The sequence below is a fragment of the Dreissena polymorpha genome, chromosome 7 (assembly GCF_020536995.1).
Source record: "Dreissena polymorpha isolate Duluth1 chromosome 7, UMN_Dpol_1.0, whole genome shotgun sequence".
In the NCBI taxonomy this organism is placed as follows: domain Eukaryota; kingdom Metazoa; phylum Mollusca; class Bivalvia; order Myida; family Dreissenidae; genus Dreissena; species Dreissena polymorpha.
This window is the reverse complement of record NC_068361.1, coordinates 73741629-73762425: the sequence shown is the minus strand read 5'-3', so window position 1 is coordinate 73762425 and position 20797 is coordinate 73741629. Positions and strand designations below refer to the sequence as shown.

Here is a 20797-nt window from a genome sequence, read left to right as displayed (position 1 = left end):
GCATACCGTTTGTTTTCGAATTCATGTTCATGATGCAATTTAGGTGCATGCAATCGATGGTCTCGTAAAAGAAATAACATAAGACGTTAACGTTCACATTTGGTAGAGATAATCAATTCTAAGTGTCTGTATATTATCTACAATACTTTTGGCAAGACTCTTCGATATGCAATTTGACAGAATAAGTAAAATAAAGTTTAATGAATAGATGTGCGCAGATTACACAAATAAAATATTGCAAGTCAACGTGACCTGTCGATAAAAGAGTCAATGTCAAATACATGTACGTTTGGTCAATATTGTTTTGGACGCATGTTACCCACATTTAAATCCTTTGCACATATCACAGCCTACTTAATTGGGACAGATGCTAAGTGCATTCCAAAAGAAACGTTCATGGTATATACATAACAATATAAATTCGAAATTAAAAAGAACTATCTATTACACAATAAATTGCAGAAACTAGACAGAAAAAATACAAAAAAGTATAATTGAAAATGAAGTACAAATCACGGTCAAAGAAATTAAAACAGTATAGTTTATGAATGATATGAATATTTTGCCAACAATTGCTAACAAAAGGAAGTACGCATTGCTCTGGTCGAATCTTTCGTTTTACCCAAAGTGCACCAAATCATAATCACTTTGACTGTAACTCGGACGTAAATAAGCGGAATGGTTATCTTAGGTGACTGTTTATCTAGAAGATAAAATTGACAGCACTTATCAAAATGTGCCCTAAAACAACACTATCAAAAGCTAGCGATTGAAATAGCTGTCATTATACACATGTCATATAATTTGAATTGTTGTTTAGAGCAATGTACATTGGTCATAAATTAAAACATATTTAACAGTTTCCATTTTAACATTTTTGAACCAGTATCGTAAGACATTTTCCGTATGTTTGCATGCAAAAGTTATTTTTCGAAGTTCTCCCTATCCCTTTCAAGCTGGCTGTCATTTTAATCCCCAGACCCATCGCTTAATAGTGGTAAAATAAATATATCAAAATTGTCATATTTATGTTGAATGAACATAGTCGGGTAATTATTCTAACAGTCTATGAGTTAAAGCATAGCCGCTAGTGCTTGACCTGATAAGGTATCAAATGTACATAAACCGCATTCACGTTTGTTAAAACAGTTCGCAGATGTATAATTGTATAAGCAATATCTGATTCTTAGGGAACATGACGTGTGTGTTTAATGTGTAAATACGTATTTTCAATTTATTGTTATATTCGTGTAGCATGTATCCATCCTGTAATATGTGATTTGTTGCAGAAAAAAAAATATTCAGAAAAAAGGTAAAATGTACTCAGCGTACAACATAAATAACAGCTTCAAATCACTAATATAATATAATTTATGAGAAAAATGGCACGATTTACCGATAGCGAGGCTCAAATATTATTCCAGGTCATTTCTCTTACATAAACAAAGTAATGTCAAATTACCTTGTCTTTCGCCCCAAAAAGCAAATTAAGTCTTAATCATTAATGAGCAAGAAATATTTAGAGATGCATCTTCGAACATTTTCCAAGACAGTTTGGAATGTTATAACTGGCGGTGTTTAGTTTCTATTAGCTAATTTTGTTTTAAACATAAATTTGTTTGTAGACATTGTCTTCCTCTATGCGCGCATGTATATATGTTCACTCTTCTGACGTCGCATTTATGATTTCAAAATGTATGTGCTTGCGTTATGCGGTTAAGTGAAGTCCTATCGTTATTTTCTCTCTTTTTATTATCAAATGAAACAGCAATAATTTTCAATTTTTGGGCAATATATGCTTTTTATTATATTTATGATAAAGCATAGAAATACAACATACACCAGATGCAATCGTGAATATATTTAAGATATTAATATAAATATATGTCTTCGCCAATTTGAGATGAAAAATGTTACCAAATATATAAACAAAAGATAGAGTCAAACCTGAAATTATCAGAACAACTACAAACCTACTGCAAACCGATTGAAACGCCTTAAAGAATCCATCTTTCATAATTTGCTAATAGTGTACAAGAATGCATGCTATTTAAGTGCCATCATTAACACTCACTGAATTATAACAAATCAAAGTAAATGTCAACAGACACGTCGGATATGTTTACAAAAATATATTTAGATACAAGTTGCGTCAATACAAAAATATACATATTATAAATATATCATAATTATAAATGCTTAAATAAAATAATGTCATTACTTTCGAAAATTTAAGTAATGACTCGAAACAAAAATGCAGGCCTTTGTAAAGCTTTTAGTCCACAAGTTGGTTGCATGCATTGTGTTGGATAGCAATAAAGCTAAATACATTCTTTATGAAGAATTATGAACAAAACGATTTCTGTTCACGCACACATTATTATACAACATCCATATAAAAAGAGCCTTGCATGAAAATGTGTCGAGTTGCCAAATTATCAATAAGATCTGTTTTGCAGTAACTGACACCCAAAAAATCCAATCAACTATCGGTATATATGTTATTACTCGTAAACTTGTGATACATGGACAGATGATGTATTTGGTGCGTCTTGAGTCCGTTATATTACAGACAAAACTATCAAATAATACCATCATCAACAAAAAAAAATAAAAGAGCATTTATTTTACTGATTCCAGTTTTTTGAAAGTAATCCATGTGGTTGAAATAACATTTATCAAACAGGCAGGACATTTATAGAAATGGTGTCGTATTTGTTAAGCAACGAAACACATCGTACTTATATAAAGAACATTGATGTAGTTTATATAACGTTTAATATTTTAAATGTATACTTTATATAACATGTGTATGGTTTTTCAGTTATTTATATTAATAAGTCTTTTAAGTAAGATATACTGCACTATTCATGTTCAGGCTTTTCCGTTATGTAAGCAAAGGTGATGTATATTAATGAACTAAATTACCTTTGTTTGGTTTCTTATCGATGGCAAAGTCTGACATGATGCCGTATGTATCTACATCGAACAGAAACCCGCAATCAAAGTGTCTATGGAAACTTTCCATGTAACCTAGCTAGAGAGGAATGAACCTGAATGTGGATCGAACCCGGGACCTCTTTCATATTGTAAATGCATACACCTTAATGTTTTGTTATAAAATCAAGCTCATAAGCAAGGCTTTGTCCGAACAATTGAGATATATTCCGTTGTCATTACATCATATAACGTTGAGAAACGTTTTCGCAAAAATTCCGTTTTAATAAATAGTAATAAGCCAACTAATGAAATTCCTCTTCACGTTTTTATACTCTTGGTATGAAGAATGTGAAGCAACGCGCATTTGAGCGGATAACAAAGCGTATAACGGCTAATATGAAGCGAAGACCGCCTGCATCGTAACTGTTTTGAAAACGCTCGATTTGATTGGTCGAATCTACTTGCGGCATTGTACACGAAAACGGATGATATGTCATGCTGAATAAGTGCTAAGTATACCTCAACTAACAATATGCACATGACAACATAGTTTTGCTCTACTTTTTTAATACGTTTTACTTTCGTTTTCAAAAATAAAAGCAACAACTTAAATTCGCTATTTAATGATTTATCTAGTTATTTTATAAGGCAGAAAATAAATCCAAACATTAAAAACTGTCAATGGAGCGTACATTGAAATTATCAAAATGGCCTTCAAAATATTGAATATTTTTCAAATACAAGTATCGCAGTAGCCTATGCATTCGTTATCGCGGTACTTGATGACAAAGCCTCGCTAGTGAATGAATAAGTGGTTAATCGAGCTAGTTTACAGCTATAAAACTGTCTAAACTTTGGATTCAGAAATCCGTAAACCATTGGGTTTATGGCAGAATTAAAAAAGTAAGAGTGCACACCGATTTCATATCCAACTAGAGAACTTCCCCGTAAAGACTCTTTTAAGTCTTTAAACGCATCAATTATGACTAAAATAAGATATGGTAAAAAGCTGATAACAAAAATCGATGTAACCACTAGCATGATCATGGTGTACTTGATTGATTTGTTGTTAAGTTTGTCTTCCTTATGATTATCGCCACTTATATCCGCTGCCTTCTTTTGCTGTGCGTCACTACCTTTTGCGCGCAGTTGCATAGCATTTGCCTTTCTAACACACGATGCACGACCCTGTTCATCGTTATCAATTCCGCTGCTTTCTTCATCAGTTTTAGTTGAATCTAGATCCGCGTGCACGGGTTTGGATCGCCGTATCCGCGACAACGGTCGTGACTGTACAAGCTTTCGTTTATGTTTGTATATGGACTTGCCGACGAGCGAATACATCACAACAATGGTTCCAGTACCAAATATGAACGTTATCAGATAGACGAGATTAAAACCCCAGATATAGGCTCTATAATTGCTTTCATTTGTTGTAGTACAATCATATCCTTTCACAATTTGACCATTTTGCGCGTTCAATTCAACTTCGACCGATTTATAAACGACTAACGCCGGCCAAGAATATATCAAACCAAGCAAAAACGAAAGTGCACAGAGTAACTTGCATTTCAGTAGGTTAAGCTGCTTCTTAAATGGCCGACATATTCTTCTAAAGCGGTCAACAGATATCGCAAGAAGTGTAAATGCACTCCCAATCGCGGCTACGTAATTTACAAAACGTAGGAACTTGCAAAGATGGCCGTTAGTGAAGGTATAGTAAAACTTCATGTCAATTATTTCAATCGGCATCGACACAGCACAGCTCACTAAGTCGAATAACGCAACGGTGCAAATAAACACGGCATGGCTTGAGCGCCTTGTCTGCTGTCCATAGTAATAGCAGACGAGAATGTTTCCTAGAAGACCGAAGAACATCAATGCACAAAGGAAAACGATGACTGGCGTCATCAGTGACGCTGCTTCGGAATTTATTTGTTCAAGCAAATCGGAATCGCTGATGTTCGCCTCGGTAGTCATTTTTCCTTGTAGATTTCGCCGGCAGAATATTCTGAATTTACCTGAAAGGTAAAGGTATAATGATTTAGTAGTATTATTACATTCTAAGCTTATTTCCAATTTGTATCAACACGAAAAAACATAAATAAAAATCTACAGAGCATTTTAACAATATTTAGTTGGAGTGTTAGAATACATTAAACAGTCGAACTATTGGAAAATCAATCGCTCTACATTTTTCCCTCTGGTACCGCATTAAGTACTATATGCATACATGTGCTATATAAGCATAACATACATAATTTAGTATATATTATAAGAATATTAAATATGTACTGTACAATCCTTAACACGCATTTAACGTACAGCTGAACAAACAGTTGTCAACTGTAAAAACGACATAGGGGTGATTTCGTTGCACTTTGTGAACAAAACATGCAAAAATCGTGACAAAACATTTTAGGACAAACGGATTTATGTCCATTATTAATTGCTCTTAATTTTCCGACAGAATATTTTACAGTGTTCATTTAAAAGTGTTCTGCCTTGTTTTTGCTTATTTGATGACCTTTCAATCATGTCTTTAAATCGGATTAAGTTCATAAAGCCTTGAAGATAAATGACTGCAGGCATTCGATCACTAAATTGCGTAATCGGGCGAATTGTCATGTGTACCAGAAATAAATCAAAGCGCTGTAGGCACTGAAGGTCTGGGGCTAGATTTAATGTGACGTAAAATGCATTTAGGATGTTTTGTCCGAATTCCTCTCTTTGTCCGAATTTTTACTAATTGACCCATGCGGTTGAGTGCAGAAGCTCAGATACTGTAAGAAAAGACATTATGTGTGTATATACTACAGTGTACATAGACGGTGGAGGACTACACGATACTGGTTGTGGGAACGATAACCTTTTGTTCAACTCTACAGATCTAGTAGAGGTTCGTCTACATAGGCGGTGAAGATATACAGCAAGAACAACATGGCCGCAAAAACTGTTATTTTTGGCGTCAAATAAATCACGTTCAATAGCCTAAAATAGCTTTCTATTACATAATTAACAGATCAGTGAAACACTCATACTTCCTTTATAATGTGTATACAAAAGAAAATCCACTAAAGCCAAAGTCTCACTATTTCCGGTAGAGCCCCGGTACATCCCGGTTTGCTAACGCCAGTTGACCGGCGAGAACCGAGATGATTCGTATAATGCTTTCAACGCGGTCACACTATTTCCCGGTGCCGCCCGGGTTGTAGCCGGTCAACAGACCGTCAGAGTCATGATCAACCCGGACTGGCTATGGTTAATCCCGGTGAAGCCCCGGAAGAGCCCCGGTTGTCGCCGGTAGTACCCCGGTTGAGCCCCGGTGAAAGCCGGCAGCGTCCCGGCATAACCCCGGTTGTCGCCGGTAGTGCCCCGGTTGAGCCCCGGTGAATGCCGGCAGAGTTCCGGCAGAGCCCCGGTAAACCGCTACACCACCGGCAGTCACCGGGGCTATACCGGAATCAGACCCCGGCAGAGCTACGGCAACGCCCGAGTTTCAGCCCGGTCGTCGCCGGTAATGCCCCGGTTGAGCCCCGGTGAATGCCGATGGCATCCCGACAGAGCGCCGATTTTCTTATGTACCGTAGCTATACCGGGACTCTACCGCCATTCAACGGGGCTCCACGGGTCGTTGTCGTAGCTCTGCTGGGGTCTGTATGGGCCCCGGTGGAGCTACGATGCCGTCCCGGTTGTTCCCGTCGCCGTCCCGGTTGTTCCCGGTGCCGCGCCGATCGTTGCTGGTCCTTCCCGGTGACTCCCGGTTCATCCCGGAGGTATTAAACATTTTACTTCTTTCCCGGTGGAGCCCCAGTTTTCCCCGGTTCATCCCGGTCGTCCTCGGTGGAGACCCGGTTCATCCCGGTAGAGCCCAGGTTCATCCCGGTAGATCCAGGATCACACACCGGGGCTCCGCCGGCATCATAGTGAGACTGGGCCTTTACCCTGATAAAGAACGGTGTACAGATTGTGTACGTTGTCTCACGAAGAAATTTTCGCGCTCGATTTGCGCGCTCGATCTGCGCAGTGAAATACCATATAAGTTAACTTCATATATTTCCAAGAATGATCATGAAGATTTGTTGTTGTTTTTTTTCAATTCTTTTTTCTTGAACGCAAAATAAAAAAAAAACAATATTTTAAAATATGTTTATAAATACCAAATATAATGTCTTCAAAAAATGTCTCAGCAAAAAATCTTCTTTCTGTCTCCGTAGACACTCGTATATTTTCGGCCTAGACCGTCAAGTGAGGAACTTAATTTCAATAAAAACTGTGTCGTAGCCAATTTTAAGCAATTTTGCTTCAATAATATTTGTTTACAATTTTTAACGGTCATGTTATATAGTGATGTTCTGTATTTACAAGGCGGATTATTGAAATCTGCAAAGAAGTACTTTTATTGCGCATGAATTAAGGGGTAAATCGGAGTTTTGGAAATTTGGTTTTTGGCAGGCAGCCAATTCGGATAGGCTCAAAAATTTGTATCATTACTATATGGTTTCAACAAGCAGCATTTGAAATGATACCGTCTTAATGAAGCAGTTTGTTTTTACTTATTATTTGAAAAAAAATCAGATCAAAGATTGCAAAGCTATTAAGTGGTATTTATTTCAAAGCATAGAAGAAATGTACAGCACAATACCATAACATAGCTGCCTCTAAATTTTCGGATGCCTATATATTTGTTTGATTATTTTTTTCGAAAATCAATAACAACATATGTTTGAGTCTACGAAAACTGATTGTAATTACGGTTATCTTTTAAAGATGCAAAATAATAATATCATTTAAATAACCTGACATGTAAATTATAAAGGCAGAAACGACAGGCCGTTGAAACGTACATTTGAAATAATCATGTGCAATGGCGTCCTTTAAATCGTCAATTCATACTCACTATTTAAATTTTGTCTTCAAAATCCATTATTTTCCGCGTGATCTTTAACTTTGTCGCGTGAATTATTTTGGCGTTTCAATGAATATATAAACCGCATTTTTATTTCTTGATGGATACATTTGGATAAGACGTGTATAATTATTTACAGTTTTCTTACGTTCTGTGCACTTTCCACTAAAAGGAAAGATAAAAACATGCTTATGATATTTATGTACACACACCACTCGTCATATGTATAACGCTGCATCTGTTATAGAAGAGTTATTGAACATGGTAATGTATAATCAACTTTATCTACCAAATCCAATGGTGTAGCCAGCGGATGGGTATTACATTTTTCCAAAACGACTGGTTTAATAGTCCAATGATCTTATGTCGAACCATAGGAGAAAATACGGCGTTTGTTGAACAATTATCTTTCTTATTTGTCTATTAATTAAGTTCAACAATAAAAACAAACTTGCATAATAATAATAACCAATCCAAAATACCGGTAACCCTTTAATCATTTGACTGTTGATCCTGCAGCTAAATGAATTTATAGAACATAATAGAGCTCATACAGAAAATATAAGGTTTATCCCACTTCTATGTTTATCACACACCTAGTCATGTGTGGAGGAAGGTAATATTACTCGGAATCAACTATAAAGTATTCATTTTTAGTATAATCGAATCATATTCAACAAAACAAACAATTTGATACCAAGATGTAGTATATTTTAAACAAAAAATGCATCACAAACAGGCAAAAAAACAAAATTTATTAAGCGCGCGTGCTCATGACGTAATTATTAACATGTCAAACGACAGAAGTCGTATTCTTTCCCAGTAAAACTGCAGCTTTTAAGCGATTTTTTCATTATTTCTTTAAAATCGGGGACGTAGAGGTATGCTGAATTATTTGTAGGATAAATAGAATACTATGTAAGTGTGATTGTGTACTTAAATTTATTCTACTCGTCTCAGAGAGGCTTACAAGGCTCGGCAAGCCTCGCCATGTAAACCTTTCTTCATACTAACATAGTATTCTCTATATACACAATAAAAAGGTAGTTCTATCAAAGAACTCAATGTAAGATGCAACACCGCGAGTAGAAAAGTCCACATGTGTGGTCCAAATCATCGCTTCGAACGACAACCGATTTCCGGTCTGTCTTACCACGTGTAACCTTTTCCGCGCGCTCATTCTGGCTCCGACCAGGCACACTGCCATCCATGATTTTCTTATGATGAATCCTAAGCAAGCCCGTTTCCAAGGAACGAGTACCCTCGAACAGGTGTGAAGCGGTATATTCAGAAAAGCCCGATTGGGATTGTTTTGGCATGGCCAATTAACACGGAATTTGGTTTAAAATGTGTCGAGATACTTAAATATTACGCCGATAAATTTGGAACACCCGACCTTTGTGTACAGAAAGACGTTTCAATCACCACGATTATTTACTCAAGTGTGACGTCAGCGATTAATGAAGCAACGTACCAGACAATCTTCGTTATACTTGCAGAATGTGTTCGCAAACTTTACTTTCAAACACAGGAGACTACATTAATAAGTACTGTAATGAAATAAAGAATCATTAAACGAGTATTCAAATATTGTGTAATAGATTTTGTTATTGTAGGGTGTGTATTTCTTAATGTTAATTTTCTGACAAATAACACATTCATAATTTTCGTTGAAATAATACTAAGTCAACCATACGCCACAGCCGAGTGTTTGTTTTGCAGGGTGTTAGCATGCGAAACAAGGCAATTTTGATTTTAAAATTTACGCTGTCAACCTGAGTGTTGGTGATGGTTTTTCAAGTGCCATGTATTCAATGCTTACGCTGTCTTGTTTACTCTTGTTAAACTTATCTTCTACTTATCTTCCTCAATGTCAGACAAAAATGTTATTCGTTTCCTCATAGCATGTTTGTTGAATTGCATTTGTTTGTTTTGAGGTGTTATATATGTTACATGTTTAAATGTTGGAGGTGATGTCGATTTAACATTCAACCTTGATGTTGTAAACTTAAAGAAACCCCAAGTTGTGGTACATATGTTTATTAATAAGACTCCGTTCACTTTCTTTATAAAACGGAGTTAAATCAAGCGGACTAAAATGCGCACACTTCGGAAAGAAAGAACCAGACGATGACCTCCACTGAGTTAATTTTATCGAAAATCTGGAAATTAAAAAAGGACAATTCTGTTATTGCCGGATTAAAAAAGCGCGTGGTGTTTTGTATTGTACTGTAATTTGCAACACGATATGAGTATTGTATACGCAAATAATGTATAAAAATATGATATAAAATGCTATGATTATTTTGTTCAAGCAGATATGTCTTATGTTGTGAATAAAGTATGATGACACTGTCTGGCTAGCCAATGTTAAAAGCATTGTCTGTTATGTTTCTGGTGTTAAGTGTTTATATTTTTTGTAATGTTTGTATCCATTTTTAATCAGAACGTTTCCATAACCGGTGTTTTGTATTGGAACAAATGATAAAATATTTGAGGTCCGACAAATGAAAATTAAGGCGCTCAGAGGTAATTACACAATAGATAAGCAGTAGATACCATAATTAAAAAGAATTTACGAACATAAATATAAGGAAGACAATCTATGTCAAGATTGGTGCGTGTTTTAAACTCAAGCATTGTGTAAATGTAAAGAAGTGTACATTGTGCATTTCGTTAAATTATACTTACATTAAATAAATTTACATAACTTACATTTATAGTACAAACATTAAAATTACATACACACAAATAATGAAAGCCCCATTTTGCAAAAATGAGTCTTATGCTAAAAACGATCAACGTAGCTCAATCCCGGTGCTTCCTTGTCCACCAATGAAACCTTGCGTGACTCATTTTCGGACAGCTTTCCTCCCGATCTGTCTGCTCGACGTTACGTTGGTCGCATATGTAATAAGACCAATTTTCGCATGACGCGACTAATTCGTACTCAACATTTAAACAGTGTACATTTTAATGCACTTTTTACGCATTACTTACCATTTTCTTATTAATAAATCAGTGATTTTTTTCAAAATATGGACAATAAACAAATAAATAATATTTTAATATCTCAAAGAAACAGTTTTTGAACTGATCCGCGCTTCGATGAATTATCGATCAATATCACTCTAAAATAAGTCGCAAGGTCGAGTATTACCACATATGTTCAACTCGTCATTAAAATTGTGATTGTGATGGTGTTGTTGTTGTTTTGTTTTGATTGGGAACTGCTGATAGCACAGCGCGAAATCGATATGGATGACGTGATACTTTTTAAAGACATATGTCGAAGTTTTCGGTATAAGCTTGTTTAATAAACTGGCTGCTTTTACAAATTACCTGAAATCGTCTTATTGCGAACAAACGCTTTTAAATCAAGTATCATAACAAATGTACTGTCCTAAGAATAAACGACGAATCAATATAGTTCGCATACTGCAATTTGCACATGCAGCACGAGTGAAATACAACCGCGCTTAATACGTTAGAGCGTAACAGATACAATATATACCAAGAAGAGAGAGCGACATATCAATTGGATGCATTGAGTCGCCGTTTTATAATATATACTTTAACAGTAAGTTTCCAATGATTTATTACACCACCCCTAGTAAAAGTGTGTGATTTGATTCAAAAACATAAGCAAGGCCGTTGAAGTTGTATTCTACGTTTTAAAAAATCCAGCTAAGGCAAAACATTTCGTCTCTTATTAGCCTGTGTGCACTGCACAGGCTAATCTGTGACGACACTTTACGTTCATGCATTAAACCTGGTTTTCCCAAAGCGCGACTCATATAACTTGTATTTCAAGCTCGTTTTGTATACTCAGATGGACAATAATCTCACCTGATACTGATACTGCTTTTATTCAAAACACAACTGATTTATAATTTCTAACAGTTAAATGAGCGTATCATAAGCAAATGCCATATCGTCTTATGTCGCGCCCGAACTTGTCGATATACCTCCAGCGGGCATCTGGTATTGAAAACATCGACACAGTTTGGAGCTGTAGAAAAGTCTGAATTTCGGGTTGAAGAATCCATAGACCAGTGGGTTTATCGCGGAATTAAGAAAGTACGACCTCACACCAAACTGAAAGGCGACCTGACTTCCGGTGGTTTTGTGAAACGTCAAGAATTCATCTAGAATAATTAATACCAAATGTGGCAAAAAGCTGATTATGAATATTGCTGTTATAACTATCATGATCATTGTGTACTTCGTTGATTTTATCTCTAATGATTTTCTCCGTCGTGTGTTGCTGTCTCCTGATTGTTGTTCGTTAAGATCCCTGTTAAATTCAACATTTTTACTCGCATCGCCTGGGTTATTAGCCTGATCAATGTTGCTGTTTTCCGGAGGGACCAATTCCTCTATACGTCCGTGTGTCCTTTGGTTACCCTTCTTTGTCTGTGTTGTGTCACTGTCGGTGTAATTTAAACCGCGCACTTTAGAAATAGGTCTAGAATAGAGCTGACTGTTTCTCTTATGTCCTAAAATAGACCTTCCCACGAATGAATACATTACACACAGAATGGTCGTGCTAACAAGAAAGGTAACTAAATACACTCCATTGAAAATCCAGAAATAGGTTGCATAGTCGCTGTCCTTAGTGGTTGTACAGTCAAACCCAGTTATGTTTTTACCATTTGACGCTGTCAAATTCACGTTCACAGAGGTGTAAAAGACTAAAGCCGGCCATGAGTATACAAGAGCAACTACGACTGATATACCACACATGATCTTTGACTTTTTAAGATTAAGCTGTTTCTTAAAAGGTCGACATACACGCCTAAAACGATCAACGGAGATCACTAGAAGTGTAAATGCGCTTCCTGTTGTAACAATGTAGTTAATAAAACGTAGAAATTTACACAATCCACCGTTTCTGAAAGTGTAGAAAAAAGTTATGTCCACGATTTCGATCGGAATAGACACGCCACAACTTATCAAGTCGAACACGGCAACGGTGCAAATAAACACCGCGTGGCTGGAACGTCCTGTCTTACACCCGTAGTAATAGCAGACGAGAATGTTACCAAGGAGACCAAAGAACATCAACACGCTGAGATACACGGTCACTGGCGTCAACGATGACGTAATTTTCGAATTAACCTCCTCGAGTAGGTCTGAATCGCTTCTGTTTCCTTCGAGTGTCATTTTCGAGCGTTTATCGTTTGTTTACATCATGCGTCAATATTTCAACTGAAAGAAAAATGAAGAGTAATATATGTAAAAACGACAGGACAATACGACATTCAAACGTTGAACCAGTAATTTATTACAAACATTATTTTTTTCTGCTATATGCTAGTTATACAAACACTAGTTTTAAAACTGAATCTGTTGCTTTTTTATTACTGTAGATAATACAATAAAATGGACTCAAATAAAAAATAAATCAATTATATGTCTCAACAAAACTAAAATAACATACCTTGCGATTTCAAACAACCGCTGTTACGTGTCCACAGAGAACTGCAGGAGACACTAATATAATACATTTAAATTATTTAAAAAAGTAAGGTACTTTTCTTAAACTACTACAATCACGTTTTTCCCATTCAAAAGGCAAACATAAATATTCAATCAAATGCAATGTTATTTCAATATGAACAGCTTATTTCAAGTTCATATCACAGTTTATCAATTCTTTCAATTCATCGATACACGTCTCTCAAATAAGATCGTGATTTCATTATGGTTTATTTCAATTTTACAAAGAGGTTGTTTGTTCACATCAAGGTTTCGGAACGATCCTTTTCTAAGTGGGCGACCATATAATAGTAACGTTTCCTTTGGGGTATGGTTATACAAACACTTTCCTATAAATAATGCAAGGTCAAGCGAAATAAGATATAATATAAATATTGTTGCACTTGCAAAATGGATCGATACAAGCCAATCGAGCATTTGAAAATAAAAGCTATATACCATGCCTGTGGTGATATTTTATTGAAGTTTTAAAGAGCAATCATTCGTTAGAACGCTTAAAAAGGACTTTATTTGCAACACGATCCGGGGAAATGTGTCATTATTTGTATAATGCAACCTCCAGCAAATTTATTATCAGTAATTAATACCCACCTTTTTACAGACAGTCGGTTCAATACGCGTGTCGCATATTATCTGATACAATGATAGCTCAAGCAGACCGTTGACAGTGCTTTCATTTGCCACCGAATTCCATTTAAATGAATTTCAATTAAAGGAAAATTATATGAACTAGGACCGATATTCGCACACGTTCAAATGTATTATGAAGTTGAAAGAGATATTTAATTTCGATTTACTCGATATTTAATTTACTTTAACTGTTTTCTACTAGATTGTTCTGATTGAGCTCATGCTTTTTTATAAAGATCAATTTTATAATATGTTATCGATACACATGGTCATTACAAAAATCATGAGAACGTTAAGATTTTTTTCATTTCTAAGGTTTCTTTACCATATATGTTCAGCTACTTTGTATAGCAAATGTTTAAAAATACGCATTCACACATGTTAATTCAATTGGCTGGTCTTTAAATAAGTTGTGAATGTATATCGATTTTAAGTTAACATTCTTCAAACGCTGTCTTTATTAGGATTTACTAATTAATTTTATGTTTCACCAAAAAGATAAACAACTGCATCCTTGGCTGCTGGGTAGCGATGGATTTATTCCATACCTAACTGAGCAAGGTTCTGGAAAAAACGGGCTTATGCCAAAAGAGTCGCTCTGTTTAACCTTTGAAAATATGGTGCATTACCGTTTAAACTTTTGGTACGGTATTTAAGAAGATTTGACACAGCGTTTGCATTTTGAAGGACGAGCCGCGGCAATGTCTTTGTGCAAGCACACAATGATCGCCATTACATGGCAATCTATGCGATGACTCAGCGCCTTGAGGTGCTGGCTACTGCATAGAGCGCCCCTCTGCGATCTTCATATTTTTGGACGCCCTGGTGTGACTGGTGTTGAATGTAAGTGCAGTAAGTGTATTTAAGACTAAACCGTGGACAAAATCGTAACTTTTAAATAAAAAAACGCGCGTCTTAATGGTTGAATTTTTTTATCTTTTTTAATGTGGCAAAATAATTTTCAGTTATATGATTTTATTTATACGCGATTTACTTTTTCGCAATTTATTAAAATAGCAAACCTTATATTGTCAAAAGTACATAACGTATACATTTTTAATGAAATATTGATTATGCCTTCAAAATATATCAAAACGATCATTTCGTTTAAAGATTACCATCAAACGTAACAGTTAACAGTATAAAGCGTTTTCGTCGATTTAAAAAAAAATACGTGTATTACTTACACGTGTTTTAAATAAACTTAAGTTCTAAAGTCTAAATGAAAAATGGCAGCGCGTAAGACTTCATTCTAAAGGACCCCGGTTAAAATTATGTTTTTATAATTATTTAATATATGCGCATATCTTATAGATCTAAATATTAGATACAAATAATATAATTTCTCACAATTAGGACAATATGTTCCCAACCCTGTTTAGAGTGTGATGACTAGCGCTTATCGCACGCTAAAAGGGCAGTCTATATCACTCACTATACGGTCAGTCTATATCACTCGCTATACGGTCAGTCTATATCGCTCGCTATAAGGTCAGGCAATAACGCTCGCTATGAGGTCAAGCAATAACGCTCGCTATAAGGTCAAGCAATAACGCTCGCTATAAGGTTCGGCTATAACACTCGCTATAAAGTCAGGCTTTATCGCACGCTATAAGGTCAGATTACTAGTTTATCGCTCGCTATAAGGCCAGGCTATAACGATTGCTATAAGATTAAGTTATATCGCTCTCTATAAGGCTAGGCTGTATCGCTCGCTATAAGGTCAAATTATATCGCTCGCTATATGGTCATATAATATAGCTCTCTATACAGTCAGTCTATATCGCTGGCTATAAGGTCAGTCTATATCGCTGGCTATAAGGTCATATTATATCGCTCGCTAAAAGGTCAAGTTATATCGATCGCTATAAGTTCAGTCTATATCGCTCGTTATAAGGTCAGATTATATCGCTTGCTATAAGATCAAGTTATATCGCTCGCTATAAGTTCAGTCTATATCGCTCGCTATAAGGTCAGATTATATCGCTCGCTATACGGTAAAGTTATATCGCTCCATATATGGTTACGATATATAGCTCGCTGTAAGGTCATGCTTTATCACTCTCTATAAGGTCAGGCTGTATCGCTCACTTAAGGTCATGTTGTTACGCCCACCATAAGGCCAGGCTAGATCGCCAACTATAAGATCATACTCTATTGATCGCTATACGGTCAGGATACATTGCTCACTATAAGGTTAGGTTGTTTCCCTCGCTATAAGGTCAGGCTATATATCTTGCTATTAGGTCAGGCTATTTCAATAGTTTCAAGGTTAGGCTTTTTCGCTCACAATAACTTCAGGCTATATCGCTCACTATAAGACCAGGCTTGATCGCCCATTATAAGATCAAGCTATATCGCTCACTATACGTTCCAGCTACATTTCTCCCTATAACGTTAGGCCAAATCGCTTTTAAGGCGAACAATCTTTATTTTGAAAAGCAAGTGCTGTATTTCGACGTTTGCAATGAAACTATTACATTTACCTTGAAGCTGAATTTGGTAGTTTCACAATTAATTTGTTTTCATATCGCATGTTTTTCGAAAGTAAACCATCGTTAATGCTCTAAAATCATAAACATCTTGCTGCTTGAGGACTATTTTCCACAACCGCATGCTCATACCTAATACCCCGTCACACCGGACTAGCGTCCTTACTGCGTCCTTAAGGCGACCCGGGTCGCAGTGAGAACGCCATTGCCGCCGGAAGAACGCAGACAGGACGCGAGAGGACGCAGTGAAGACACCGAAAACTGCTCACGACGCGAGCCCACGGTGACCACTTTGAACATGTTCAAAGTGGTGGCCGAAGTCCGGCGTTCTGTTAAGGACGCAATAGTCGTAATAGGGACGTGGTAGGGTCGCTGTAAGATCGCCATGGACGTCGTGTGGTCGCCGCTCAGACCCACAGAAAATGATAATTGACTGCAAGGCGACCGTACGGCGACCTTATTGTGACTTTAGTACGTCCTTTGTACGTCTATTGCGTCCTCAGAACGACTATGGTGTCCTTACTGCGACTTCATTGCGTCCTAACGGCGTCTATTGCGACCCTACTACGACTTAGGCGTTCCTACAGCGACCCCAGTGCGTCTTTAGGGACGTATTAAGGAAGCCGCGAGGACGCGCAGAACGCCATAAACCAGGACGCTGGTGTGACGGGAAGGCGAAAAACAGCATTTTTACCAAAAAAGTCATTGGCGTCCTTACTACGACAATCAGAAATTTCCAGAAACGCAGTCTTAGGTCGCCGTAGTTTAAGTAATGTTCAGCGCTACGTCATTGTCATTTGATATTTTCGCGAAGCACAGGTAGTCATTTGATAGTCTAGGTTATAAATAGATTAAGAAAAAGTTAAACAAGTGTCAGAGATGACCTTCCCTTACTGTTAATCTCAGCTAATTCTTCTCAATAGACGACGTAAGGACGCAATGAAGTCGCAGTAAGGACGCCATAGTCGTTCTGAGGACGCAATAGACGTACAAAGGACGTACTAAAGTCACAATAAGGTCGCCGAAGATCTTGGAGAAATAGAAATATGAAAAGTGTGCTTCTTTTCTCTTCACAGTTAAATAAGAATCACTTACGTTTTACAAGCACAATCTTCCCGCAATTAAAACTGTTTTTTACCATAGTAAAAGCTCATATCGATGTCTTGAAACAAAAACGATGCGAACTTCAGCTGCACAGCAGTATAAAACATTTTATTATAGCGTCAAACAAAATAAAAATAATCATTCACACACTTAACAAATATAGTTTAAATAATTTAACAATTTTATATTCAAACTGTATATTCAATATATAATATAGAAGCAAATTATCGGTTAATATGAAGCGTGCTGTATAATACTATCTTTGATAAAAGAGTATCAACACGTTAATGATACATGTATAATATGCGACGCATGCGATCCCAACCGCCGCACCGCTAAACACGACCCCCGGCGTGATATACATTCTTCCAGGTTGCCTGGACACCGGGTGCTGCTTAAGCTGCTGCTGTTCACAGAGGTACCGGAAGTTAGTGAAGTCGGTGTGGCTACTGAGGTACCGGAAGTTTTGTGCAGTTGTTGTGGCTACTGAGGTACTGGAAGTTAGTGCAGTCGTTGTGGCTACTGAGGTACCGGAAGTTAGTGCTGTCGTTGTGGCTACTGAGGTACCGGAAGTTAGTGCAGTCGGTGAGGCTACTGAGGTACCGGAAGTTAGTGCAGTCGTTGTGGCTACTGAGGTACCGGAAGTTAGTGCAGTCCTTGTGGCTACTGAGGTACCGGAAGTTAGTGCTGTCGTTGTGGCTACTGAGGTACCGGAAGTTAGTGCTGTCGTTGTGGCTACTGAGGTTCCGGAAGTAAGAGCAGTCGGTGTGGCTACTGATGTACCGGAAGTTAGTGCAGTCGGTGTGGCTACTGTGGTACCGGAAGTTAGTGCCGTCGGTGTGGCTACTGAGGGTACCGGAAGTTAGTGCAGTCGGTGTGGCTACTGAGGGGTCTGATGTTCCATCCTGACAGCTCCCGGAGTACTGTATCCGTGCAGACGTTACATTTAACCAAAATGTGTGCATATCTTGAACGACTGTACATCTACAATAGACAGATGCCTGCGTTAGAACTCAACAGGCCTACTATTCAACAGACACTTACAAACGATTTGTTGATTTAATCCGGAATTTGGAAAACATATATTGACTATCTACAGCGATCACTGGTAGTGATTATTTTCTCTGTAGTTTAACATTTATGACATATTTTAGAAAATCATGAAATGAACGGAAAAGTTATTAAGCAGACATGCATAACTACGCAAATAAACTTTAGTTTGACCTTTAATCGTTAACTTTGAACTTGAACTTGAACTCGAAGGAAGCCACTACGAACGATACACCGACTTACAAAGTTGAAAATGTGCGCCAAGTTATTTAAATTGCTTTTAAATTCATTTATAATAATCGATAAAGAAAATAAATTCCTAACTTTGACCTCAAAGCTTGACTTAAATGTAGCCATATGACTACTGCATGCCATACCGTCCCATGTTGGTCGACATTTGTAACTCGTGATTTCGTAATGAAACAAAATTAATATTTTAAAATATTTTTTCCAAATAATTTCCACTATAATTATCTATATATGCATATACTTCTGCCTATCATCATTTTACGTACGAAATATAAATTAATATTAATATATGTAATTATTGAGCCAACTTTGAATACATTCTTTTTCAAAATAGCATAATATATATTGTAGAATGTTTTCGTTGAAACATGATTTATTTTGCGTGGTTTGGTGATAGACCGACGTGCAGTGGCTGAAATCGGAGTGGTGAATATGCAATGAACTACTGTTTGAAATCAGATTTAGCTATATGAAGTATATGTTTACAACTTATTAGCTTATTGCTACATGCAATAACGTACACTATGAAGATGGATGTGTTGTGATCTGCTATGAAGCTAGGTGCAGTCCAAACAAACTCACGGATTTCTTCAAATCGGCATTTCTCTGGGTAAGTGAAGCCTCCTGCAAATACAAGCAATACAGTGTATGTTAACATTTAAGTGCCAGCTAATTATTTAACAAAGAACATACATGTAATTACAAATCATATAGTAAGGTGATTTGCATGATAAGGATATATTGGTCAATCACATACAATTAAACAAAGATATGCTGTGTCATGGTTCATCTTTTATATCAATAAATAGTATTAATTGACAATGAAAAGTGTGCTACTCTTAATTTCAGGGACTTTAACCCCAAAATAAAAATAAGCACCTTATTCGTTGCGTGTCTATTTAAAGCCGCCCGAGTTGATGTTGCTATATTTTTCCATTTTTGTTATGTGTCGCTAAAAAGTGATTATGAGTCAAAATGTGTTTGTATTTATGTCATGAAAGTGATCAAAATCGGTCAAGAAATGCCCAATTTTATGACAAATATAGGGCTTTTCAATTTATGTGCATGCGCAGAAATAATTTAAAGTTAAACAAGCGCGGGTCACATGTAAAACCACGTGACCATTGCATCATTGTTTACAATGCCATTTGCATGAATGATGAATAATCATATCATTACTCGTTTACAATGGGACAAGCAAACAGACAGGACATAGCACCTTAATGTTTTTGCAGCATGATTCTTGTCAATATCTATGCATATTACTCGACAAATTTTAATAATCTTTCATCAAGCTTGATAAAACACCTTTTGGTTTCTATCCACAAAATCGGCCCTAATTGAATTCGCTCTGATCTGAGAAATCGTTTTTATGCAATCAGCTTGCATTCTGACTTTTTACGAACATGATATTCAATGCACAATGATCCTCGTTTATCCATTAAGACAAAAACATGTTTTATAATCACTTTGCTTGGGCTATCTGTAGACTAATTCGTTTGAAAATTACTTGTGTTATTTAGTAGTTCGTCTTTGTTTTGAAATGCGCGGACGTGGAAATCACGTGAAATGGGCGCTCACGTGGCCCGAAGCGTGCATACATCACAGGTTAATAAAGTCTTGAGGATTCCGTTATGTACATGATTAGGTTCGTATTGTTGATGCCTTTGGCATCTTTTGGCAAAATTTTTGCGAAAATCAGTATGAAGAGCTAAGCTTTAGAATGTATCTCACGAATACTGATTCCATTCTGGTAAGTTGAGATAACCGCATTGTTGTGAGAAATATCAACTCTGGCGGCTTTAAGTAGACTAGATGAAATAATGCATGCTCAGCCAAAACAGATACTTTGAAATCTTAATCCACTTTATTTGGCTTCTTTTAAATTGTTATTCTTTGCAAACTTGATCACAGAATCAGA

The 20797-nt window shown here is 36.6% G+C and overlaps 2 protein-coding genes across 3 annotated transcripts; both read right to left on the bottom strand.

Annotated features, from left to right (window-relative positions):
* Positions 1-511: 511 nt before the first annotated feature.
* Positions 512-8086, bottom strand: LOC127839133 (neuropeptide FF receptor 2-like). Of its 2 annotated transcripts, none has more exons than XM_052367335.1 (2): positions 7998-8080; positions 512-4961 (listed from the first exon to the last, which is right to left on the bottom strand). In XM_052367335.1, the coding sequence occupies exon 2, from the start codon at positions 4918-4920 to the stop codon at positions 3697-3699; it is 1224 nt and encodes a 407-aa protein (XP_052223295.1). In that variant the 5' UTR covers positions 4921-4961; positions 7998-8080; the 3' UTR covers positions 512-3696. The 2 variants fall into 2 exon arrangements, with proteins under 2 accessions (XP_052223295.1, XP_052223294.1); XM_052367334.1 differs by having other exon boundaries at positions 513-4961; positions 7841-8086.
* A 3702-nt stretch (positions 8087-11788) lies between these two features.
* On the bottom strand, positions 11789-13015 carry LOC127839829 (neuropeptide S receptor-like). Its single transcript, XM_052368217.1, has one exon. The coding sequence runs from the start codon at positions 13013-13015 to the stop codon at positions 11789-11791; it is 1227 nt and encodes a 408-aa protein (XP_052224177.1).
* Between the last annotated feature and the right edge of the window lie 7782 nt (positions 13016-20797).